General features: G+C 38.2%; 1 protein-coding gene across 1 annotated transcript in view; it reads right to left on the bottom strand.

Annotated features, from left to right (window-relative positions):
- The window catches only part of sbno2a (strawberry notch homolog 2a), a 64,514-nt gene that overhangs the window by 25,059 nt on the left and 12,356 nt on the right, over positions 1-27,099 (bottom strand). The window contains 13 exon segments of the mRNA XM_067452865.1: positions 188-364; positions 4,742-4,895; positions 4,975-5,080; positions 6,717-6,834; positions 8,872-9,015; positions 10,302-10,392; positions 11,374-11,507; positions 11,601-11,761; positions 13,954-14,062; positions 14,158-14,205; positions 14,207-14,230; positions 15,113-15,277; positions 26,744-26,831. Of these exon segments, the coding sequence (XP_067308966.1) occupies positions 188-364; positions 4,742-4,895; positions 4,975-5,080; positions 6,717-6,834; positions 8,872-9,015; positions 10,302-10,392; positions 11,374-11,507; positions 11,601-11,761; positions 13,954-14,062; positions 14,158-14,205; positions 14,207-14,230; positions 15,113-15,277; positions 26,744-26,831 (1,519 nt within the window).

Genomic DNA, 27,099 nt, shown 5'->3' on the forward strand with positions numbered 1-27,099 from the left:
AAGGTGACAAAATTAACATGAGCAGCTTGTGTAAATAAACAGTTTGGTTTGAAACTACAATAATTAAAATCACAATGTGTCAATTTTGAATTTATTTTGATTAGTTTTGCAGCCCTATTACTGGGTAAAGATATGTAAAACCTTTTCATGGGTTTATAACAAACAAAAGCACAAATCTTAAACTCACCTTGCCATGCTGCATCTCATTATGAGCGAGCTCCACCAGACGACGGACTTTAGCTGCGATGCAGAGGTACTTAAAAAACCTCTGGTGTGACGACCAGAACTGACCCCATAGAGACTTCCGGGACGCCAGACCCAGTGTGTCTGCAGCTTGGGTGAACTGCTTGAGAGCCTCAGCCCACTAGAGAGAGGAAGAGGATTTTAAATGGTGTGTAATCAAAATCCTGGCAGACTGTCTACAATAATCTGGAAACATTTTAAATCGCATCTTCATCTACACCGGCCTTTTGTCCACACCGAGATACGATTTTTGTCCAACAGTACAAGAATAAAATTACAGTGCTAATATTTATGGCTGTCTTCATTTTTTCCCATTTCCAAACATTAAGCAATCAAGCTTTTATTTTGGTGGGAAACCCCAGGAGCCCTTAAACAGGGTTCCTCAGCGATCATTTTCAGTTTTACTACAGCGAGAATCATGCCTAAGTTAATATATAGCTCTCTAAGTCTTTAAACGGCGTACAGTTTATTGCCATAAACCATAAATTATAAAATCAGCTTTTTCATCATACATTATGACTAATGAAGCTTGTTTTGGCCACTGAATAAAAAAAAAGGTAATTGCAACTTTTTATCTCGCTATTCTGAATTTTTTTCCTGCAATTTTCTCGTAAAAAGTATTTTTTCCCTCAGAATTGAACTTCATAACTCGCAATTTTGTGCATTTTTTTTTTTTTAATTGTGAGATAAAATGGTTTCTGCAACCAACGGTAATTGTTTTTGGCCGCCAGTGATAAAATCTTTGTTTTTAACTTTTAAAAACATTATTTTCCAGTACAACAACAAGTTTTTCCAGGACATTTTACATTTTCTCAAATTTTCCATGCATTTTCCAGTCCTGTGCATGGAAAAACAAGTGGGAACCCCACTTAAAGCTTCTCTTTTGTTGACAACAGCCAGTTTCTACATTTGTGGAAGATGTTTTGAGCGTATCGTGATTTCAAATGCATGTTATAAGCGACCTTAACTCCTCCCAAGTGAATAAATGTGAAAACACACTTTTCTTGTTTTAATGTGGACTGTAAATAATTGAAGGGAAAACATAAGGATATTTTAAAATGATGATGCATGTTAAGTCAGGTGATGTATTGTACCCATAAATATCTATGGTTATAAAGGCATTGTTGTGCCTTAAAACAAATCTTCATGAGGATGACTGCATTTTAGACCACACATAGAATAACGATTAAGTGCGATCGTTAAATGATTGTGCCAGAAGAATAGCATTAGAACGCTATTATGTCTGGTCTCTTGTAGGGCTGGGCGATATATATTGAATATTAGCGATAATATCGCAATAATTTTGGCGACTATGTAAAATAAAAAAATATTGTGACATCGAATATTTCAAATTCAAGCATACTTTCCCAAAGGACGTTACCAGATAACGAAGATAGTGCAGAGGTCTGCTGCCACCGTTCACTAAACACTGAAGCAGAAGTGTTTAATATATACATGCAGCGCATGACAAAGAAAGAAACAAAAACATGCGTGCATGTGAGAAATATTAGCGCGGGATGTGCTTGAGCCGGACTCTGACCTGAAGCGTGCACACGCCTTTCAGACAACATGTGATCGCGATTCAGTTCTTTCGTGGATTATTGGCAGAGGTGGAAAGAGTAACAAAATATTCTACTCAAGTAAAAGTAATGTTACTTCAATTAAATTTTACTTAAGTACAAGTAAAATGACTGGTCTAAAAATGTACTCAAGTAAAAGTAAAAAGTAGCTACTTTAAAATGTACTCAGAGTAAAAGTTACTTAGTTACTTTTTTTTAACTCTCCCCTGCAGGGTTGTGATAGAATGAGATTTTCACGATATGACACCTATCTCAGAAAACATCAATTAAACATTTACTGTACCTATTATTAAATGATGGTTATTATCACTTGTTAAAATTATGTTAAAGGGTTACTTCAGCGATTAGCATATGGCCTTGTATCAGTAGAAACCCTGGAGTATATTCAAATGATTGTGCTTTCCCTCCTCATATCCCCCTGAGACAAGAGATTTATGTATTTTATTTCTGGAAAAATTCCTCCTATGATGGAAATTGACGATATTTGCATCATAGGAGGAATGTTTGGAATAAGGCTAAAGACTACAGCCAGCAGAGGGAGCCATTTCCGCATGTTTTGAACTCGCGCATGGGGATGGAGATCACACTCAGCTTGCAGGGAGAGCTCAGGTCGCAGCTACAGGCACTCATTTAAACGGAGCTATGGTGAGCAATGTAAGTGTTTTAACTTCTCTAATTAATTTCTATGAAAGTTAAGCTTGCAAAGGCATGAACTGAAACGCGCCAGACTGAACTCGCGTTGTGAATGTATGCCGCGAGTGTAGTCACGATTACCTCAGCTCTCATCACGAGAGCTCATCAGCTCATGATGTTAAATGTAATATCACTCCTGCAGTCAGTGCTCAGTGCTGTGAGACTCGCGCGGCGACTCACTCATTATATTGAACAGACACGTTCAGTTTTTAATTGTAGTGTCTTCTCTAACTCAGTCACAGTAATCAAGTTGTTGGCTTTGGGAATGGCCTCACAGGGCAGCGAAGCATTCTGGGAATTGTAGTCTTTCATCCACATGAGACAAAAATACATTTTCTGTCTGTTCTCAGTCTAGAAGGCACCAAATTCAAAAATAATTTTACATTTCTACTGCATTGATGACCCAGTTTAAATACAGATTCATCTTTCCAGCGCTGAAGTACCCCAATAAATGAATGAAGAAGATTGGTCTTTTTTTATTTGGTTGAACAAATGCTTTATTATAACAAAGTTAAAACCATTTGTTTATTTTGTTTATTAAAATTTCAATAAAACATGTCTAATAAATTAAATTCAATAAATTATTATTAAATTAACAACTTATTTTTATCATTAATTTGTTAAAATGGTTAAGAATAATAGTCCTGCATGAAGTAGACGGAGCAGCTCATTCACAGAGAGAGAACAAGCAGATCATAAAGTCATATAGCAATGTTTTGTGCTTTAATATTCACAGACCATGTCGCGATTTGATTTATTTCTAAGGCCTACAGCTCTGCATTCGAGTTTTTCGTTCATCCACCAGTTTGCGTGTATTACGCCAATTCTAGGTTATAATGTAAAGTTAATGTTCATGACTGGATTCCGGGATTCCCTCTGCGTCACAGAAATCAATCGGCCTTAAGTTATAAACATACGTTTATTTGCACAGAGGGATGTGTTCCCGAACATGTTCTATGTGTTTCTTAATTTGCATCCACATTTTGTGCACATTTGATATCCTCCAGGACAACACCACATTATTTTTTTCTATATCCAAAGTATTTCCATACTAGCCAGGAGTTCACGACCGCGTTTTGCTTTCACCTGGGTCTGCGTCACTGACGTCTGTCTTGTTCGTCTCCATCTGATATTTGCGCGCATGTTCTCTCCCGCGCCCTCTATTCAATATTAGTCATTTCCGGATTGCGTTTTTTCCCCTCCCCTTTTTAATGATTTATTTTTATTCAGTAACGGATGTGGTTTAAAATGTAGCGAAGTACAATACTTTAATCAAAATGTACTTAAGTAAAATTACAGATTTTTAAAACTACTTAAAAAAGTAGAAGTACACAGAGAAGCTACTCAATTACAGTAACGTGAGTAAATGTAATTCGTTACTTTCCACCTCTGATTATTGGGTTTGAATGGTCAAAAATATGTAAAAATGCACATCCTGGCGAGTATTCAGGTAAACACAGTCAGGATGTCTTTAGTGAACGTGTACAGTTGAGGAAACTGATCCGTGCAGGTCTTAAGCCGGACCTGATATTCTGTGTGATTAACATTAATCAAACAACAATGAAAAATAGAAAACCACACCATGCTTGGCTAAATAACTTTAATATATTTATTAAAAATCAGTGTAGCCTATAGTTCATTTAAAGAGTGAAGACTAAGCAGTATTTTAATTCATATTTGATTATTTAATTTATTTCATGACTTGCTACTGTTAAACAGACCTACAGCTGAAAAATAAAGCACTGTTTTTGTCATATTGTTTGGAATTTGCATGTTTCGCTTATTTTTAAAAACAAAGATAAAACTAAAAATCTATATTGCAATTATAAAAGTATACTCGTATCATGAAATAAGATTTTGGCCATCCCAACCTGTTCACTAAACATAAACATTTTGTATTTAATTTAATCTAAATTGTTTTTGTTTGTTTTAATGGGGGAAAAACAAAATCATGTTTTTTTTAATAATTTTAAAGCAATTACAAACATATCGAGATATATATCGAATATCGTAAAAATTGACAATATCGATATATCTTTTTTTTGGATACCGCCCAGCCCTAATCTCTCGTTTTTTTAATTTTTACGCAGACACAGTAAAATGATTTAGGCGTTTTACAAAGTTTCAGTGGTTACCAGAAACATTTGGAATATGTTTGTGTGAACGGGGAGTACATCCAAAATAACGTAGAAGTAGCTTTAGAGATGTCTGTGTGTTTCTCTCACCAGTCGAGCTGCTTTGTTGTAGACCAGTTTAAACTCTTCGTCCAGTGTAATCTCCTCTATACGGAAGGACACGCCGGAAAAGCTCAGCTGCCGTGCAATATACATGCCACTCACTTTCATATCCATGGCTACAATCTCCATGGCACCAACACCCCTGGAAGACGGAAGGAGAATAGTTTTAAGAAGTGAAAATTTTGTCAGAAAAAAGGGAGAAATCTAAGACGAACTCTGACCTCTTCTCAATAGCATGCAGGAAGTCGTCAAACGCCTTGAACGGTGTTCCTTGACCCCAGATCCCCAATCGGCTCATGTATATCATATTTTTTGGCTCAGAAGCACCTAGAGAACCAAAATGATGAAGGCAGAAATCTCATTAATACACAAAGACCGAGAGATTTGAATGAATGAAACCATAATAAAACCTTTTTAAAGGGAACCTATTATGCGCCTTTTTACATGCAATATAAGTCTCAGGTGTCCCCACAATATGAAGGTTCAGCTCGGATAATTTATTACACCATGTTGTAAATGGCCATTTCTGTGCGGGAAAAAATGCTGTTTTTGTGTGTGTATCTTTAAATGCAAATGAGCTGCTGCTCCGTCCTCCTTTCCAGAAGAGGGCGGAGCCTGTACAGCTCTTGCTTCGAATACTCTGACAAAAAGGAAAACATCTGATTTTCATCTCTATCGTGCTCACACAACACTGCAGTTCTTTATCAACATGATAGTATTGCATGTGTTTTAAAGCCTTATCAGCCTAAACAGAAAACTGATGTCAGACGGAGCATCCCGTAAGTATTAAACTAAGTTCTCTTTCGCGTTTTATTGCACTTAAACTTTGTGTTTTTGACAACCTTGTGTGTATTTGACAAAGTTAGCCAGCACAGTCGGTTATGACTGTGAACACAAAACAAAATAAGTGTATTAAAGTGAAAGCAGCATAATATACAGTACCTACTATGAATTGATATAAATAAAACAAAAACAAAAAAACTGAAAAACCCTCACTGCTCTTGACAGAATAACATCAGTAGCTTGAATAAGAATTAAATACTGCTGTTAAATGCTCTGGTGATGAGATAAACATGGCGGATTGTTTACAGCTCACTGAGGGGCGGAGCTAAGTGTCAGTCATGGGCGGGGCCTGTTCCATTGTGACGTAACATTGGAGCATGTTCCTGAATGGCTCATTTTTTAGATTTATGGGGTAAATAAATGGAGTGGATGGATTTTTTACCATAATAGTGGTTGTGTGTACACACACTACAAACATAAATATGTTCAAAAACTATTTAAAAGTGATTTTCGCATAATAGGTCCACTTTAAGTGTTTATTTGGAGAATATCTAACCCTAACCAAAGCAAACATCAAGGGGTCAAGGTTTGGCTAGTTAGCATGCTCCAGTTAACGCCACCATCTGGGCCTCAAATGCAAATTTCTCCATTGACAGAGATTCAATTGTAGTAGATGTTTAACCGGAGTTTAGTTTGTCTGGACTCTGGAGTATGCAACATACTTTCTATGTCAAATAGGCTTAATGTTGTTCTTTTTAATTCCCTATTCATCAAAGGATCCTGAAGAAAATGTATCTATGTTTGCACAAAAATATGAAGCATTACAAATGATTATTATCAATGTTAGAAAAATCAAATCAGAATGATTTCTAAAGTGTCATGACACAGAAGACTGAAGTAATGAAGCTGAAAATTTAGCTTCAATATACTTACACACAAAAAAAAGCTATTTTAAATTGCAACAATATTTCAGTTGTTACAGTATTTTAGATCAAGTAAATGCAGCCTTGGTGAGCAGGAGAGACTTCCTTCATAAACATTTATAAATCTCTCTCCCTACACATATGTAAATAAAAGTGTGATCAATACCCTATTAAAAAATACACCAGATTTGCAAAGGCTAATTACATGACTGACATATATGCATGAAGTGTAAAGACGGCGTGACGCGAGCACCCACCTGTGGCACTGGCATACACCACTCTCGCCCGGGGCAGTTTGCTCTGCAAATCCAGGACGGCTTTACCCATCTTGGTGGAAGTCGCGTTTTTAGCCTTATGGCACTCGTCAAACACAATCTGACAGAGGTTAAAAGGTCAAGGGTCAACAGCACTGCTACAAAACTTTTGTTAATACATATTATACCATGGTCTGTCTGAGTGGCTGAAAGCTATGCACAGGTAGGCAGTTTAATCACCGTTCTATATTAATGTTAACTAAGGATTTACACATTCAAATTCAGAATTGTCAAACGTCTCTATGGTCGACCGATAGTCGAATCATCTGTGTGTGTGTGTGAATGGGTTTGGAGGGGCACGACACTAGTCAGCAGAAGGGTAAAACTGTTTTTATTCTCCTTTACACACTGCACACAGCAACAACTTCTAATAAAGCGTCCAAAACTGCCTGGTAGCTGACAGACGAACTGACAATGGCTTTCTTATTTAGGTTTAAATAAAAGGTAATGTGGTGGATAAACATTCGTAAAACGTTTTCTCATAACTTTGTAAAGCCGTGATCGAAATACAGAACATAATACAAATATATAAAAGAACATTTTAATAAATAACACCCCCCCCCCCCCCCCCCCCAAAAAAAAACTTGCCTAGAGAGGAAAAGAACACAGAGCATTTATATGCACGTTCTTAAGCCCACTGTGCCTAAAGTGGGTCACACACCGGACGTGCACATTATATTCACGCAAGCTCAATTTTGAATAGACTTCTGACAGAAGAGCTGCACGGTGGGTGTATGTTGTAGCACAGGGTGAAATCAGTATGCACATTGACGATTTGAGGGTAATATAATATAAATGTATTATAAAACCTTGAAATGGCGCTCTGTGGCGCAACAGGATTTTAAACAACTTCCAGAGTCGCCGCGGACAGGCGCCGAATGCTGCCACCGGTGTGTACACTCATTGAAAACAATATGTTCGAATTTAAACGTGCCCTAGAATGATTTGAAACTATGTTATATTGTTCTCTGATATCTACATAGAGGGTATGTGACTTATTTAAGGGCAAAATTTATGCAGTGTGTATTTTTCCCAGTATCCATGTTAATTGATTACAGTTTTCACACTGCACGCGGATGCAGTCTGGCGAACCGTTGCAGGAGCGGTGCATATACAGCAGTGCGGCGATCGTTTCCGCACCGAGTCTATTTTCTGCTGTGCTGGATGCGCTGAATTAAAGTGGCAGTGCTTTGTTCGCATTAAAATAAACATGTATTGACGTGAAAATCTAGTAATTTCACCACAGATGCATATAATTTGAATATAATTTATAATTCTACTCTGTTTCAAAGTCATCACATGACTTTTTTGCCTCAGGTAAAGCAAGAAAAACTACACCATACCTGATATTTAGTTAAATAAGGAGGCATAATGGATAGCCCTCATCCTTCCTCCTTACTGAGGTGGAAAAACAAAGTTCTTTATGACCTGTTGGATTTCTTGGAAGAAAAAAATATTTACGAAATAAAAGACAAGATTACTTGTCTGTTGTAATGTTTGCATTAGCAATGCAATATATCAATTACAATATATAATTATATATATATATATATATATATATATATATATATATATATATATATATATATATATATAAATATAAAGGAATTGGAATAAAGGAATTGAATAAAACGTTTATATTAGTGCTTTTAAACGTTTATAATTATAAATAAAACATTATTTTTATTTCTAATTTAAAAGATACTGAACATGGCGTATCATCATTGCAATTCCCTTTTATACACACTTTCATAGATGACACGCCATGTTCAGTAACTTTTAAATAAAAAATAAAAATAATGAATAAATGTTGTGTTTGTGGTATACAGCCGCAGATCAGTTACGCACTGCAAACGGTGCATATGTGAAAGCACAACAGCACGTGCAGCTCCTGCATCGCACACACACCGCAACACGCAACGCATACGGAGTATGTGTGAAACGGGCGTGAACCTGTAAGCTAACTACTTTGAAAATGGACAAACACTCTTGTTGAATGCCAATCCTTGCTAAAATGGTGCTGGAACGCCAGTTAAGATTTTTTAGATTCAAGATTTCAAATTAAAGCACAGGCTGCAATGCTGAACGTGAAGGATACGACTCCATCAAAGTTGGGTTTGCACCAGTCCAGGATCTGTTTGAGTCTGGTGCGATGCTGCCCCCCGGCCTGGCTCTCTCCAATCAGCGCTGAGTATGTGGCGAAAAGAACGCCCTCTGAGGTAGCCGTATCTCCATATTTAATCTGCATGAAAGAGGAATAGAATGATAACCTCCACACAGGAACATTTAAATCTGCATTGGCACTGACCAAGAGAAAGCCTCATTCAGGTATAGATATGAAACGGCTTCACTAACAATCTTTTCAAGCACAGAGTATCATTTACCACAAGTACTGGGATAAAAGTTTATAGTTGGGATATAAACACTGATGTCTAGGGTAGCAATCAAAATGAAAAAATCAAATACCTTTTGAAAGTAACATGACGTTTTAAATAAATATTGTGTCTATTTCATCGCTTCACCAGTAGGTGGCGACTAATAAATGTTCAAAATGTGTGTCATTGAATCATTCATTCAAGTGATTTGTTCAAAAACACGGATTCATCCAGTAATGAAACAAGCAATAAAGGAATTTCCAAACTTTTTGCCAGTCGAACTTAAACCCCATTGATATTTTAAATGAATGTTTCAATGATTTTACACATTTGGAGGTTTAAGGCAGTGTTACGTGAAATTAAAACAAATTTTCATGAATTGAAATAAAATTAAAATAAATAGATGAAATATTGCTTTTTTAACAAATTGAAATAAAGTTAAAGTATTCAAATTAATTCAACTTTAACTGAAATAAAAATAATACATAAACAAATAAATACATTTTTAATATTTTAAAATATTTAAAAATAGAAATATTTTAACGCTCCACTGTGTGATATTTTCCCCATCTAGCGGTGTAAAGGTATATGACCATCCAGTGAATAATAGTTTCTGTTCCTCTCAATTCTGATTTCGTTTTAACTCCTACGGTGGCTGATTTAGTCCAAGATTAACATGGCAATCCCCCTCTTCACATTCAACACGGTGCCATCGAGTGTTAAAACGCGAAAGGCGAAGCTTGACTTTACGGGTATGTCCCTCTTTGGCTAATTTACTTTCAAGATGGAGGGGCAACATGGCGACCGGCATTCGAACCCCTCACCCGGATGTATTTTCAATGGCATATTATAAACTTACGAGAATACTTTATTACGTGAAAGACGTAAATATACATTAACGAGCACATTTTTGAAAGAACTAAGGGTTTTTAGCTAAGAATAAACTAAAAAAGTTACACAGTGTAGCTTTAAATAAAATATTTTTAGCAAGTTTTTTATTTGGATTGTTTACATTTTAATTTAAATTGACATTGTTTAGATTTAAATATTAGCTTTTAACCAGCTTCCCCCCCAGCTTTTAACCCTGTTAGTTCCCTCACATTAGGAAAACCCCATTGTATACAATATTGATGAGACGATTCTGTTCACAAACCTTATTTAAAGCAAACACAGGGATGTGGAGAGCTTCTATATCCTTGAGATCTCTCTCAGCATCGTACTTCAGATCATTTGACACACTGAACCTAAAACAGAGCAGATTTCAAGAAGAAGAAAAAAATTAAGTTCCCTCTGTTATGCAATAAAGGGATAGTTCACCAAAAAATGTTATGTTTATCTGCTGACTCCCAGGGCATCCAAGATGTAGGTGTGTTTGTTTGTAACACAAATTACACTTTTTAACTCCAACCATTGCTTGTATAATGCATCATTATATGGGGTCAATGGGGTCTAATTCTGTCAATGAGGTCTAATTCTAATTAGACCCTATTGACATGCATTATACGAGCAATGGTTGGAGATAAAAATCTTAATTTGTGTTCTACTGAAGAGACTAACACACCTACATCTTTGATGCCCTGGGGGTCAGCAGATAATCATCACACTTTGGGTGAACTATCTCTTTAAATCATCATAATGGATGAAGAAACATCAGGCGTGTTATGGGTCCTGCACACGGTGCGATTTTTATAAATCCTTTGTGAATGTTCCTTGTCAGACTGTATGAACATGATCCCTGCTGTAAGCCATGTCACACTGTAAGATCTCAGTTGTCATTAATGTCAGACTGTACGTTAGTCGAGGCGCGCTAAAACGGACGCACGCAAGAAAACTCACCCAGAGTTTTATATCATCAATGAATGACGCGTTCGGTGACAGTGAGCTGCATTACACGTGGGACTGAAATGCTGGCTACAAAGAAATCTCTAGCTCTCGTTTTTGCCATAGTTTGTCTTGAAAAACCGAGATATTTGACTGTCGTCGTAGGAGAAGTCACATTGCAGGATTGTGTGGCAAATCCTCTGACACTGCCAGAATTCGTCTGAGGTCAAATTTGATCGCAGCGTTCATTAATCGGCTGCCAGTGAACATGTCAAACTAACGAACAAAGACGTCAGATTTTAGCCTAGGATCAGAGGAATCTTTTAGGATTTGCTAAATTTGTCTCAGATGGCCAAATCGTGGGCAAAATCGCACAGTGTGCACCCGGCTTTAGGGACGCTTACCATAATGCTCTCTTCCTTCCCTTTAAAAAATTCTCCAGTATGATTCCGGCCACAGTGCGGCCCTTCCCAACACCGGCCCCGTCTCCGATCAGAAAACCTGCTCGCTGACCGTTCTGAAGAATCACTTCATGTTGCTGAGGAGCACAACCACAAATGAAACGTCATACATTTACGCTAGACATTTGAGAGTGGAAATAGACAATAACAGTAAAGCGCAGAGAGCGCACCTGGCAGGCGTAGATGATGGCCTCCAGCTGCAGGGCGGACAGCATGCCGGAGTTAATGGTGTTGTCTGAAATGGACAGTGTGTATGTGATGTCAGGAGGAGGAACGCTGGACAGGTGTTGGTCTCCACTACGATGTCCGGGTGAGGAGATTCCAATAGTAGCTGCACACATGTGAAGAGAGCATTAATTTGCACATGGAAACACCACAAATATGAAATTGAGTTTTTCCTGTAGTAGAGATGGGCAGTAGAGGCTGACATTTTTCCGGGAATCCCACGGGTCACAGGATTCCCCGTGGGATTCCTGCAGGATGGGAGTCATCTTTGCTATTAATCACGGGATTTGGACGGTACAGGATAAATGGTTAACGGGAGCAGACGGGAGCGGAATCAACCAATAGCAAAGACGGGAAAAAAAGGAAATGCAACATTTTATAGTTTACCTTTTAATACACCTACTAGGGCAGTCATTTTTTGAAAAAAATCTAATTCGAACGGATATAAAATATCAAGCAATGTATTCAAATATAAAGCTTCCAGTTTGTCTAGCGCATCAGATGTCGACGCGGTCCTCTCCAGCAGCTGGAATTTGTTTACAGATGCCATAGCAACTCTCAACGGCCACCCAGGACTTATCTTACTGTCTATGGGACTTATACGGTTCTATAAAAGCTATTTATTTGTTGTAAAGTGTAATAATCATCTCAGAAAAAAATAAATTCTAATGTCAGGCGCATTTGAAGGTAGTTGATTGTTTGCTTACATGGGTAGGTTTAGGGACAGTGTCATTATGCCAATATTATCTTCCTAACGAAATAAAAAGTTTATCCCTCAGAAAAATGTATTTTCCTCTCTTGTCAACATTATAGCTTGGTCGCTGTGCGCGCTCTTTAGTGGTGAAGGCGCGCGCTGTGTACGTCATATAAGGACGCACACTCAAAAGTTTTTTGAGTATTGTTTACTCAACAATAAATGAGTAAAATGCAGCTTTATGTGCTGTTTGGATTTATTAAACTATTGTAGATATGGTGTGAACTATGTACTGTTTTTCTTTTATTTGTTGTCTTGTGTTGAGAAACAGGGGCTCAGCAGCTGGTCTAAAACAGGATGGAGAGCAGATTAAATCAAATTCTATGTATTAAACACTAATTGAAGAAAAAATATATGGGAGCGGTACAGGAGCAGGAGTCAGTTTAAACAGGAGCGGGATGGGATGGATTATTTTTTAAACTTTGGTCTGGGGAGTGGGACGGGACAAGATTTCTTTCTATGAAATTTGTCCATTTGTCACAATGGACAAAGTCAGCTCCTTTCCATCTTTATCACAAACAATTGAGAAACTTCTCCAAATGTCAGACTTTCCTTGCTTAGCTTTTGTGCTGTAAATATATATATATAGGCATCGGCAAAATGAGCTGAAAAATATCGGCATATCTGATATCGGCAAAAATCCAATAGCGTGCATCCCTAATATATATATATATATATAACATTTAGTTTACCAATAAAATAATGTATGCCATGGTCTGTCTGAATATTCAATTCTGATTGGGAAGGTGTAATATAGCAGAGGTAATACCAAGTTAGTTAAAATACCGTTCTGTATTAATGAGCTGTTTTCATTATGAAGCGCTCGCGCACACATACACACAAGTCACTCGCATACAGAGATCGTGCTGCAGATTCAGGAGCACGGAAACTAGTTATCAACGCCACCCGCGACTTTTAGCAACAAAATAGCTACGCTACTGGGATCACTACATTATATTTCTCTGAACAGTCGCAGTCACGCATGTACGAATCTCTCTCTCTCTCTCTCTCTCTCTCTCTCTCTCTCTCTCTCTCTCTCTCTCTCTCTCTCTCTCTCTCTCTCTCTCTCTCTATTCAAATAAATGCTATAATCCATTCATTCAAATAAGCATATTACTTTATACACTACTAACTTTATCTCTGTCTCATTCGAAGCATGCACAATGCTAGATCTAACTAGCCATAACCTAGCCGTAACTGACGAAAATAACCATCAATGTTACCCTTCCGGTCAAACATTGTCAATGTTATGTCAGTTGTCAAGAGAGCTGACCTCTTGTAACCAAGTAGCTTCCTTTTAGGTACTAAATCATCATCATCGGAGGCTGACATGCTGATCTTCGTCCTCTTCTCTCTCAGACAGGTGTTGTTGTGCGCGCTACGTCATCGCGTCGCTATATCATTGATATCGCGATATGACACTTTTTTTATCATGTAAAGATTTATACCGGTATTATCGCGGACGATATAATATGGCACACCTCTAACTCATACTGTCCATCTCATACTGTGCTGTAGATTGATATAATATGACGTCTATTTACATTTGGATGGCTTGTATTCGGCGTATGTGTCCACGTGCCCCAACTCCTCCGTCTCTTCCTCATCCGCCTCCTCCTCTTCCTCTGGTGGTGGCGGTGGAGGAGCAACAGGCTGTGGAAATGATGGATGGAGGCAGAAAACACCAGATGATGAAATGTGATGAAATAGAGGAGAGAGTATTAGATAAAGGTAACGAGAGAATCTACCTTAAATCCTGCCACTGACGCAGACAGAATTGCGCTGAAGTCATCCAACCCTGCCAGGAAACGCGCTCAGGTTCTGTTGGAGAACACAGATACAGAGGAGACGCTGAACACTCATAGGAGATGATACACTCGAGGAACGAGACTCGGGCTACATGCTATTACTATCGACTAAATTTCACAGTTAGTGTTGTAGTACTCAAGACAGGTCTCAAGAACATTTTTTAAAATCGGTCTCAGACTCGGGATTTTATCTCAAGACCAGTTCAGTCTATAGCATTTTCAGTTAATGGCTTTGAAAGCTTAACTTTCAAAAGGGGACACGATCATCCTGAATATACTCCCGGGTTTTTACTGATACAAAGCCATATGCTAGATTTAATATGAAATTAAAAACATAACTTGGGCTCAACGAGAGAGAGAGAGAGAGAGAGAGAGAGAGAGAGAGAGAGAGAGAGAGAGAGAGAGAGAGAGAGAGAGAGAGAGAGAGAGAGAGAGAGAGAGAGAGAGAGAGAGAGAGAGAGAGAGAGAGAGAGAGAGAGAGAGAGGAGAGAGAGAGAGAGAGAGAGAGAGAGAGAGAGAGAGAGAGAGAAGAGAGCATTTACATGCACACTTATGCGAAATCAGCTCATTAAAATAAAACATTTTCCCAGTTTACATGCAAACTAATAACCCAGCGATGTTTACAGGTCATTCTCTGTTAGCGACACTGAAATATAATCTTCCATGTACCACTTCTCCATCTGCTTTAATCTGATATCACAAGAGTTTAACTGGGATGAGTGTAAAAACTGGGTAATGGGCAAAAATCTAGCTGTGTATACAAAAGGGTTTTGTGCCAACACTGTCGGCTTATGAAACATAATCGGTTTAAGATTGTGCATGCAAACGTGCTGATTGTTATTGAGTTTTGTGGCAGGACCAGTGAATATCTGAGAGAAAGCCAGTGTATAAATACCTGTCTCTGACTGTGTCCAGGTATATCCCAGTACATCTGTGCCGTGGTGCCCTCAGCGGGTAACTGTGCCAGACTATCAGTGCCAAATCCTGAAGGGTCTGGATACTCCGACAGAGATTCAGATGGTGAGGAGAACAGCGATGTGTTGGACAGCTCGTCTAGATCCTAAAAATAACCCGCACAAAAACATGCTCAGACGTTGACACTTCAGTCATTTTACTGAAATGCACAGGCAGCTTTGCTTCTAGATATTCTGCTCACCAAAGAGTGTGTTCAGTGTTTTCCATGCAATTACAATAAGCGTGGACATTAGTTTTCACACAAAAGCACTATAACATGTATATTATCATCTGAAGCCACGTGCTTTGCATGAGGACAAATTAAATGTCATTGAATTGAAAAGAGTAGCTGTGATAAAGAAAAGTCATACAAGTTTGACATGAGAGGTGAGATTATGTCCATTTTCCTTTCTGGGAGAAGTATTCCTGTGATACGGTGCTCATAAAATCTTCTGATATATGATGCATGAACTACGGTTTGTTTTTCACAGCAGCTGTGGACTCAACACATTACTTCAGACGTGGCCAACGTCCAAAAACATTTGCTGTAAATCTGTCAAGGGATGGTTTTCATTCCTGGAAGCTTCAAATAGTGTTCATGATCACACTCGATGTGCTATTCCTAAGAGAGATTCATCGCTAAAGCGATAGTTAAACATCTTAATGCACCTTTAGAGTAACTTGCAAAGAAAAAGCCCTTTTAGTACTGTAGCAAGCTGATGGTAAAGAAAATGGTTGTAGTAATTAATAGACCCTGACTGATTACTCTGTCGATTTTATCGGCCGATATGAGCCTGTCATTGATGTTTGTAATCTGCATATCTGCCACTGATATGAATTCACACAAAATTGTATCAAAAGGCCTTAAGTGAACGTAAGCATGAAATTTGCCAGTCCCAACCACTGCTTTTGGTAATTTTCACAAGTTTCATGATCCACAGAATATCTTGTGTGAATATCTGAACATGCAATATATCAAAAGAAAGAACAGACCCTCTGCTGGGCTCCAGACTGCGACTAAATATGGTCGCATTTTGCGACCTTTTTTCCTGCTGTGACCAACTGATAAGAGCTGCCATTTCTGTTATTTGAGAAACATCAAACAGCAAACGAAACGAAAGTAGAACAGAACCGCCCAACTCGTTTGATCTGCGCTGTGCGGACAGAGCGCGAGCTCATACATGGGCCGATCTTGATCACGTGACATCGTTACTAAACAGCACTGGGAGATCCAGTGAGAAAGCATTTAAATTCACCCCACAGAATGTGAATAATATCAAATACTTTAGGAGTCAGCTGTCCACGGCAGTCCTAAACCAGCCAAGGTAACAACAAAATATTGTCTAATTATTCAAAAAAATCATATAAGTTTTTGTTAATATCGCACACCCCATTATGCTTATTATGAAGAAGTGGCAGGTAAAATAAGCTAAGGCTTCAGCCTACATGTACTGTTTAATTATTATGGAATTGTGTATGAGGGCCAAAATAAATTGTTAAATCTTGATGGTTTTGACAGTGCAACCCTCAATTACAGAGTAAACTTCAACTCAAGCTTAAAGGTGCCTTAGAATGATTTGAAACAATATGTTAAATTGTTCTCTGATATCTACACAGAGGGTATGTGGCTTATTTAAAGGGATCCCATGGTGTTGAGACTTGTATGGCTTAATATAACATAAATGATGTCTCTTACTGAATTATGTGGTAGAAAACCCATGAAAGATCTACGTTATTTTAAAAATCGATTTTATATTTGGACCATGGGCGGCGCCATTTTGTTTGCGTTCTAGGTTGATGACGTAGAGTGGTTGAACTCCTCAATCAGCTGGCTTTACCCGTTGCTATTTTTACCACAACGCAACTCGAAAATTGTTTCAGAGTTAAACAAAACAAATGAATTGCTTTGTAATTGTACTTAAAACACACTCAAACATACATGTGCACACAAACTCACCTACACAAGTCACAAACAGATCGGCGGGCGCGCACACACACACCTGACTGCTCTGTCTCAATCGCATGCATCATCACCAAAACATCCTGCCTCTCTTCCTCACGTTACTTTATCCCATCGTCCTACCTAGATATTTCCCTCTGCTGGTCACATTAGGCATTATAGTTAATCTACTATCAACAGTCTATCTAGGGAACAGGATGTGTTGAACAGGATATCAACACAGGGAATAGATTGAGGGTTATGTATGCGCGCGCAGTGCGTGCGTGTGTGTGTGTGTGTGTGTTCGCGCCGATCTGTTGGGGTGTGTGTGTGTTCGCGCCGATCTGTTGGGGTGTGTGTGTGTGTGTGTGTGTGTGTGTGTGTGTGTGTGTGTGTTCGCGCCGATCTGTTGGGGTGTGTGTGAGTCTGTGTGAGAGAGAGAGTTTGTGTGCACATGTATGTTTGAGTGCGTGAAGTCGGACAGCTGTTTGTAAATCGGCTTTACTCGTTATTGCGGTGGAACGTGAGACTGAATGACTGCACTCGAACATGTCCACTATGGTGTCGGACAACACTACAAATGGCCGTCCCTTCAAATAATGCCCTTTTTAAGGGTATAGGGTCGATTTCAGATTCAGCCCCTGTCGTGGAGACTGAGCAGCCCAACATCTCGATTGAGACAGAGCCTGTCGTGTGCGCGCCCGCCGATCTGTTTGTGACTTGTGTAGGTGAGTTTGTGTGCACATGTATGTTTGAGTGTGTTTTAAGTATAATTACAAAGGAATTCATTGGTTTTGTTTAACTCTGAAACAATTTTCGAGTTGCGTTGTGGTAAAAATAGCTACGGGTAATGCCAGCTGATTGAGGAGTTCAACCACTCTACGTCATCAACCTAGAACGCAAACAAAATGGCGCCGCCCATGGTCCAAATATAAAATCGATTTTTAAAATAACGTAGATCTTTCATGGGTTTTCTACTACATAATTCAGTAAGAGACATCATTTATGTTATATTAAGCCATACAAGTCTCAACACCAGGGGATCCCTTTAAGGGCAAAAATTGTCCAGATACAGTTTTACAGGTCCATTTACAACCCTATAAATTGTCCCTAGGATGTAATGCTCTGTTATTGCCTTATTTGGAAGAGTCATGAATATTAATGTTGAGCTCTGCTCTGATTGGCTTATTTCAGCAGCTCACACTCTCAGCAGTTCAGTTGTTCAGCAAAGTGGCTCGTGAGTCCTGACAGAACACAGACCGACTGAATGACACTTTAAGCAGAACATCTCAAATGGAGATTGATAAAATGCAGCCGACTTGTTTATTGCTGTTTTCAGATCATCTGTGCGCGAGAAAGAGCTTGCGTGCTTGTGGTTGCCAGATATGTTATTTAAATCCCCCAAAAAGGGATTTTTTTCTTTGAAAAGAACACATCCGGTGCTTTACCTAAACATGTCCAATCTGGCAACCATATGAGATGTTCTGCTTAAAGTGTCATTCAGTCTACATTTTAGACTTTCATCAACGATATTGAATGTTTATTTAACGTTAGTCACAACGTAGGCTACGCAGTGACTGTGATGTAGCCTAATCTGAAATACAAATAGGCAAAAACATCATAGGCCTACTTCAGTTCTCAAAAATATAAATATATAACTTATATATTTACAAATGAATAGCCTTGTCAAATTACTGTCATTTTAACTTATATGGTGACATTTGCTAGAAGGATCGAGTGAACGATTTGTAAGCAACGTATCTACAGTTGTATTTTATAATACAAAATAATATTACCCTTTGTCATTAGACACAATATTTAGTTTTGTATGGTACTTGAAGTTTCCTGTTGTTACTGTACTAGCATCTTGCATTATCTAGATGCAGTCTCTCTAAGAAACTATCAAATTAATCAGAAATTGTTTAAACAGTCAATAAGTGGATAAATCACTACTTACTGCTTGCAGCAATACAGTTGCCCCTTTCTTCAGTTTAAGATGCTGAGCGAAGCTTGCTTGAAATTGGCCGAACAAACGAACGATCTTGAATTAAATTGTTGTGGTATCCGATTATAATAAACATCAACCATGACTGTTGACATATGACAACAGTCTCCTGCACAGCCTGAACCATGTGTGTCATGAGAGCCGTTTTTGCTTTCCTCGAGTGTCTTTGTTTACCTGCAGTCCCAGTTACCATCAGTTCCGCCTGACAATGAACATGTTTGGACAGATGCAAAGGTTGGGGGCGTGCATATAAATGATCCCCAACACTTGCGTCACGGTTTGGTTTAAGTTGAGAAGCACTTATTTTTCTGTGGTGTTTTTGATTGACGAGATTTACTTAAGAAGGAGGAGGCAATGGCGTTTGAGACTCACAGTATGTGATGTCCATGTACTGAACTCTTATTATTTCACTATGGCAAGATTAATTCAATTCATTCTAGGGCACCTTTAAGGTACAGAACAGGTGGAGTCCAACACAAACCCATAACTCTTCAACAATCAAATGAAAGCCCATCCCAGATACTGTAACCTTCTATTTGCAGATGTTACTGCCTCTTGAAAGTGCTCTACTGGATGGATCTTTCCATTTTGTGCTATAAAAATGATTTCTGGCTGTCAAAAGACGATGAAATTGCCTTGTATTATTCTGTAACTACTCTGTTCTAACAGCAAGACATCCAGTTGTGTAATTTTTCCATTTGTGAGAGTGAAACGGGCAATTTAGCAGAGATAAAGCACGGTCAGGACTGAATGACGGGACAATAACTGTAAATTCTGCTGGACAGGAAGGAATGAGGAGCGCCACAAGGAGAAAGGTCAGAACAAGAGATGAAATATCTGAACACATCAAGGACTGAAATCTGTAGAAGCAGATGCTGAAATAAACTTAACTCACAGAAATATGTGGATCAAGCGACCTGTTTCTACACCGAAATCACTCAAACCCTAAATCATTTTCAAAAGAAATGTTTATTGCATGCACTTAAAAATATATTTAAAAAAAATTCTCTATACCCAAATCCTGGATTGAGCCATTTGGGGTCATTTTTGGGGGTTATTTTTTCAGTGTTTGGGTAGTTTTTGTGTCATCCAGATCCCGGGTCAGACGTAACAACCCAGTGTTTGGCTAGTTTTTTTTGTTTGTTTTTTCAACAACAACAACATAGTAATTATAAACTTCGTTGTTTATTTTTGTGCAACGTAGACTTCAATGTTTAATTTGTGTGAGTATAGGCCATAGACCGTAAAAAAATATGGACGACTCGACATCATCCGTTTCCGCTTGCCATATTTGAAGCTTTCAGGATGCCTTGCACGGCGCGGACATCTTGGGACCGAGTCTGCGCAGTAGCGATTTCGGGACCGGAGTTGCGCAGTAGAGCGCAGGAAGTAGAGCAGGAAGTACAGCAGCGATATCAAAAGCCCGCCCACACTCTCGCAGATGCAGAACAATTAATTATGTTGGTGTGAAATAAACAGTTATGGAAATGTAGAAATTAAAGCTAAAGCTCTAATCTGCTCCCAAAAATTTCGAAAAAAGTCTGTTAGTTCCTCAGTGACAACTTCACTCAGAGAAGACGTCAGTCTCAGCTGTCAATCATGACGTCACACCCCCCGTTTTTATAGCATCAAATAACTAACTCAAAGTAAACTTATTTTTAAAACGAACACCTGAAATGAAATCATCGTGATGATAACTGCCTTCAGTGACATAAACTAACTTTGGGGAAACATTTTTGAAGTGTAATTTTATTATTTAGTTTGCCTCGCGTCCATTAGAAAACACAGAGGGGCGGCTATACTGGGACCGGTCACCGGGGGGCGATCGAGGCGAGAAAGCTTCAGTAAATGAGAGGGAGACTGCAGGCTTGGTATAGGCTACCAAAGCATGAGGCTTGTATTCCTCCAGTTGTGAGCCTGTGCGGCAGCTGCACACGGACTGGGACTGAATAATTCAGACTGACAAAATAATAAAAATTACATTCTTCTTCTTTTAAATAATAATAATAAAATAAATAATAACGGCATTCTTCTTCCAAATAACAATAAGCGTTAATAATAAAAATCATGTTATAATAAACAGAATTTTACATATTGTCATGCAATTATTAATGTGAATGAATGGTACTCCTCATCACATCATCATCATATCGTACACTCCCAATACAGGTGCCGTGATACGAAATTAAATGCTAATTGTTTCAAAGCGCGTGCTGTAAAATAATGCATTGTGATGGTAATTTATCATCCAAACAGCTTTAAACTGCTGGAGTGCGCTTCTCAACCTCCAGACTATTAAGAGTACTCGTAATTTGGGTCCATATTTGTTTGTTTTTTTGGGTGCCTTTAATCCCACTCTTTAAACTCCCAAATAATTTTTTTTCGCTTTTTTCCACTTCCCTGGTGATGGTCTCGATAGGCACATCTCAATCATCTCACTAGTTCACTAGTCAGGGCACTGATCAGGGAGTCAGCCCATTGACTTATGTCCTAATCAGTGCACTGACTAGTGGAGTAGTGAGATGATTGAGACGTGCCCGATCTCCACGTCGGAGAAGTTTCGCTTCTTTGCCGTCTTCCGTGTGTCCATGGTGTAAAATGAGGGCATTTGGGAGGCGGAGACTTGAATATATAGGGGCGTGTTATTCTAATGACGATCGTTTTCAGCCGCTGCATTTATCAAGGGCAGGTATAGCGTACACCTGGATTGCAGAGGTGCGCACAGCTTCATAAATCAGGCGGTGAGAGGAGTGTAAGCATAATCTTACGCCAACATATACGCCCATTTCTATGCAAGATTGATAAATGAGGGCCACTGACTTTGATATCAAAAATTATATAAATATCAAATAAAGTTATAAATAGGGGATATTACTTTTTTTTTTAAATTGACAGAAATGAATCTGCTGAAGTGCTATTAAAAATTAAGAGAAGAGGAAAATCCTCCTGGGACCCAGAAAAAAAAAAGTTTTTTGAATTTTGTATTTTTTCATGTCATTAGATTGTAGAGCATAAGAAACAAATGGACAGATTATTTTTTTGTAAAATTATATTATATTCATATTTTATGATATGTCCTCTGTAGTTGACACCAGGACTCAGTTGTTAAATTTTTTTAATGAAATGAAATTGCATCTATAGGCAAAAACAATGGGATTTATTTTTAATTCACGAATACATTTTTAAGTTTCAGGATTTTTTTAAAACAAACTTTTTTTAAAGATGATTCTGAGCTATGTTATAAAAGATATAACTGAATGCTTTGATATGCCATCTTACTTTATGCAATATGTGGGTAAAATGGCCATACTTGGATTTTCCCATTCAATACAATGTATCGGTATATTGCATCTAATTTGCATATTATTGTGTTCTTGGTGCAACATGTAATGAAAAAAAGAAGTGTAATAAGGGGAGTAATAATTGGCAACATTTTCAAAATAATATGTAATATTTCATAGGAATATTGATATGTAATTTATTTTTCTATTTACTTGTTGTGTCTCCAAAATGCCTGATAAACATGATTTAAGTCCCGGTGTCCTCTACAGTGGACATTTATGAAATCAATGCCCTGTTTTGTAACAAAGAGTCATATTTAGATTAGAAACCCCATAGCATTTTCCTGAGATGTTGATTTATAACAAACAATTAGAAAATTAATCAGATTTAAATTATAATTACAAAATATGATCATATTTCTATAAGAGTGCTAAACATTAATGTCAGCCATTTTTAAAGACCAAGAAGTTGTTGTTGTCCTGGTGACACCTCCAAACATTTGGTATCTTTGCAAAGCCCTGAATGTGCTCTATAAAGGACATCCTGACTCAAAACTGTGACGTGTGTGATGTCACAGAAACTCACTAAAATATAATGTCCACTACAGAGGACAAAAGTCTATTACTGGGTCCCAGGAGGATATGAAAGTTTTCAGGTAACGAATCAAGAGATAATGATCTACATTTCTAAAAATAAGAAACAGAAACTAATGTCTGCATTACAGCCATTGAAAAACAACATCTCAATGTATATCCAGCAGCCTAACATCTTTTACTCTTACAAAAAAGTAAAAACAACTTTTGTAAATAAGACATATATAACCAAACCTAAGCTGTACCTTTAGCACGGGCCGTCCCATCTGCTCAGAGCGTTGCGCTCGAAACTGCAGCATAGGCATCTGACTGAGTGCCAACAAGACTTTCATCTGAGAAAAACATTAGCTTGAACTGATACCAGGTACAAGTTGACTTAAACGCAAAACCTCTGACCTGTGCGTGGTGACGGATACACTATTCACTCAAACACACTCGAACACATTTAAACACAATCGTGTTTGCTCTGGGGTGTGGTGGTCTTCTTTCAGGAAATGATGCTTTTGTGTCCACATTTACAGGCAGCCAAGCCTAGATTTGCCATGTGCTTTAAGAAGTGATGACAGCAGTGTGCGGCTCTTTAATAGTATGCAAATACAGAGTAAATAGTGAATGTGCGCATATAATGCAGACAGTGTTAGTTATGTGGATAAGATCTGAACAATCTGCCCTAACTAGTTCCCATGTTCTCATGCACACACACACACAGAATATTCCACTCCATATAATATCATAAGCCAGGTTTCCATCCAAGGAATTTTTTTTTGCTAAATAACATTTAGTGCATCAAAATGTTTACCGATATAGCTGATGGAAATGCTAAATTACTTTTTTTCTGTCTAACTTTAGCGTCTTAATTCTATGTCGATACTTCAAATGTCGCGAAAAACTATCACCCAATATATATTATTTTAGAATAAAGACAGCAGCTCTAGACGATTAAAAAATTTTTTAATGTAGGCTATACAAATAAAAGCTGCATCAGTCTCTGAGAGAAAAGAAAATGAGCAGTAATTTGATGTTTTTGAAACTCTGAAACCAGAAAGAAAATCTTTTTTTGGCTTAAATGATTTGAATACGCGTTCTCAGCCACGTCAAACTGTTACTTAATCAGTAACTTACTCCGATTTTTTTCCCGATAGAACAAAGCTAATGCGACAATGCGTTTTTTTTTTACACTATTTTATCAGTAAAAGGCTAATTGGATTGAAACAGGCTGGAGACAGCAAATTGCGCAATCTTTTTTAATACACATTCATTTTGTCGATAACGAAACGGAAAAGTGGATGGAAACCTGGCTACAGAGAGATAGTCTATGTACAGCATACGCAACTGTCTACTAAATGATCAAACCAGGGTTATTATGGCTAGCTAAAATAACCAAAACAATTTAGTTTCTTTTTTCCAAATCATACTCAGTTCATTCATCACACAAATAACACTGTATGTGTTAAAGGTCCCGTTCTTCACGATTCCATCTTTCAAACTTTAGTTAGTGTGTAATGTTGCTGTTAGAGCATAAATAATACCTGTAAAATTATAAAGCTCAAAGTTCAATGCCAAGCGAGATATTTTATTGAACAGAAGTTCCCTTTCAAAGCCGACAGCGAGCGGCCGGTTTGGACTACACCGCTGCACTTCCTGCTGTAGTGACATCACTAGAACCGTTTGTTGACTAAAGCTCCGCCCACAAGAACACGCAAAATAGGGGGCGTGGTCTCATTGCTCTCCCACGTGGAGAAGAGCGCGCATTCAGCGCTCGCATCGCCCCGTTATGGTAAGAGGCGGGACCTTTCCGGGCAAAGTGCGCTAAGCTGCTGTCCAATCACAACACGGGAAGCGCTGGCCCAATCAGAACTCGTTACGTGTTTCTGAAGGAGGGACTTCAGAGAACAAGGAAATCATCAGGCCGTTTTTAGGACGGAGAAAACAGCGCTGTACAGATAAGGCAATTGTGTGAAAAATGCTGTTTTTTTTACACGTGAAACGTGAACTCATGTTATATTGCACACTGTAAACATAATCAAAGCTTTGAAAACACGGGAAGAACGGGACCTTTAAACTGAAAGTCTCAGTCAGATAATGTGTTTGCATTATGCCAGAGCTTCATCTTGATGAATGTATTCTGCACTTTCAGCTATTCAAACCTGCGCTTTTATCCTGCAAGCAAGAACTGCAGCTGCTATAATGATAGAGTGAATGATCTTTTGTGTTAATCACACCTTCATGTTCAACAGCACTGCTTTGTTCAGCTGGAGGTTGGAGATTAATCCATTTTCCTGCAGGCTAAGCTATTCATTACAAAAAAATAATAATGGTCAAAGCACGTTAGTGTTCCTGAGATGCAGGTTCAAGCCTATCTGCATTTCCACACGAATCACCCCACTTAGAGCTACAAAAAAACTACACTAGTGTTGTCAAAAATATCGATATTTCGATATATATCGATACTGGAATATCTGAAACGATACGATTCTCAGTTTTTACAGTATCGATATCAGCTGCGCTCTCCTCTCTGACCATCAGCGAGTTGACACCTGGTTGACACACACCGGCATATTCTCCCTCAGCCCGGTTAACCTCTGAGCACGGCGAAGCGGGCGAACGCGCGTTCTGCTGGACTTTTTCCTCATGACAGTGTGTTAGTGTTAGTGAGTGATCGGTCTGAATTTCGCGCGGGATTGCACATAAATTAATTCTACTAATCCCCGCAGATTTCGTGCTCACATCTGAAGCGCACACACACATAGCCTACCGTAATAAAGCCGCCTCTGACATGATACAAGTGCAAACATTTGCTTCCTTTTCCAGCTTATTATTGGTCAAATACACTCAAAGAATTATCAGTGCACATCTGGAAGAGTATTAATGTAAACACAGTCGCAAACAGTTCAGGAAGAACGAGTAACAGGAGCAGTGTTTAGGATCCACGCGTCTGTTAGTCTTAAAGGGACCGCAGTCATTTGCTATTCAAACTACAAAAAGACACGATCAACTGCTCTTGACTGATCAACTTGTGTAACTTTAATAGTTTCATCTGTACGCTATTGAATTTTTTACAAAGAACATTATTCAATGTTGTTTTAAATGTAATTACTATGCATTTTTTAAATTCAGTTTCTTATCTGAATGTTAGACCTACCTGAAAAAATAAAGCAGTCTGTTTAATTTGTATCTTCTATTCTATTGGATTTATTTGTGCTATTGTTTGTAATCTGTTTATTTGTTCTTATTTTATTACTGTTTACTCGTCTTTTTTAATTCAATTTACCATTCGAAATCAAGCTTTCTTGTGCTGTGTGTAAGCTATTGCAACACAATTACCCCATTGTAAATAATACATTGAGATAGCAAAAATTTGTGAGATAATTTTAATAGTAATTGATCAATTGATCAATAATTGTTCAAATCAAAACGATGGCCAACCCTAAGGAACATGCTGGCCACATGAATTTTTAGTAAAAAATAACAATGAATAATAACAAGTTCTGTTGTCATATTAAGCATCTTATCTTATTTATTTATTTTTTTACTGTGGTATCGATTTAGTATCGATATATCGATATTTTAGTCTGATATCGTATCGAAGTCATAATTTTGGTATCGTGACAACACTAAACTACACAACGTACAAGATGGCTAGACGGATACGTAGAGCATCATGGGTTTTTAGTAGGGTTTACCTGAGCAAATTCTCAGGAATCAGAGAGGAAAATGGCTCTGGAAGCAAGAAAAGACGGGATCTGAACATACCTGGGAAAAGTCTCCGTTCCGCACAAGGTCATGAAAGTCTATGTCAGACAGGTCCAAATTCACAGAGGACGGGTTCGGCTGGGGATGCCTGATAAATCAGTGGAGAAAGATAAGGAACAAATCACACGTCTTCAAAATACTCCTGCTAGAAATACAGATCAACTCAGAGTACTTCATATCAGATTACTGATATATTTAACAGCACCACTAGGTGTATTTCTTGAAATACACATTAGATGGGTATTATCAACTAACTCACGATTAAGTACACGTCATATGTAAAATACATCAGAATCCTCCACAATTTTATAATTGGAAACTGCACCAAACATATGAGACTGGTTTGAGTCGATTCA

The sequence above is a fragment of the Pseudorasbora parva genome, chromosome 9, assembly GCF_024679245.1.
Source record: "Pseudorasbora parva isolate DD20220531a chromosome 9, ASM2467924v1, whole genome shotgun sequence".
Lineage (NCBI taxonomy): Eukaryota > Metazoa > Chordata > Actinopteri > Cypriniformes > Gobionidae > Pseudorasbora > Pseudorasbora parva.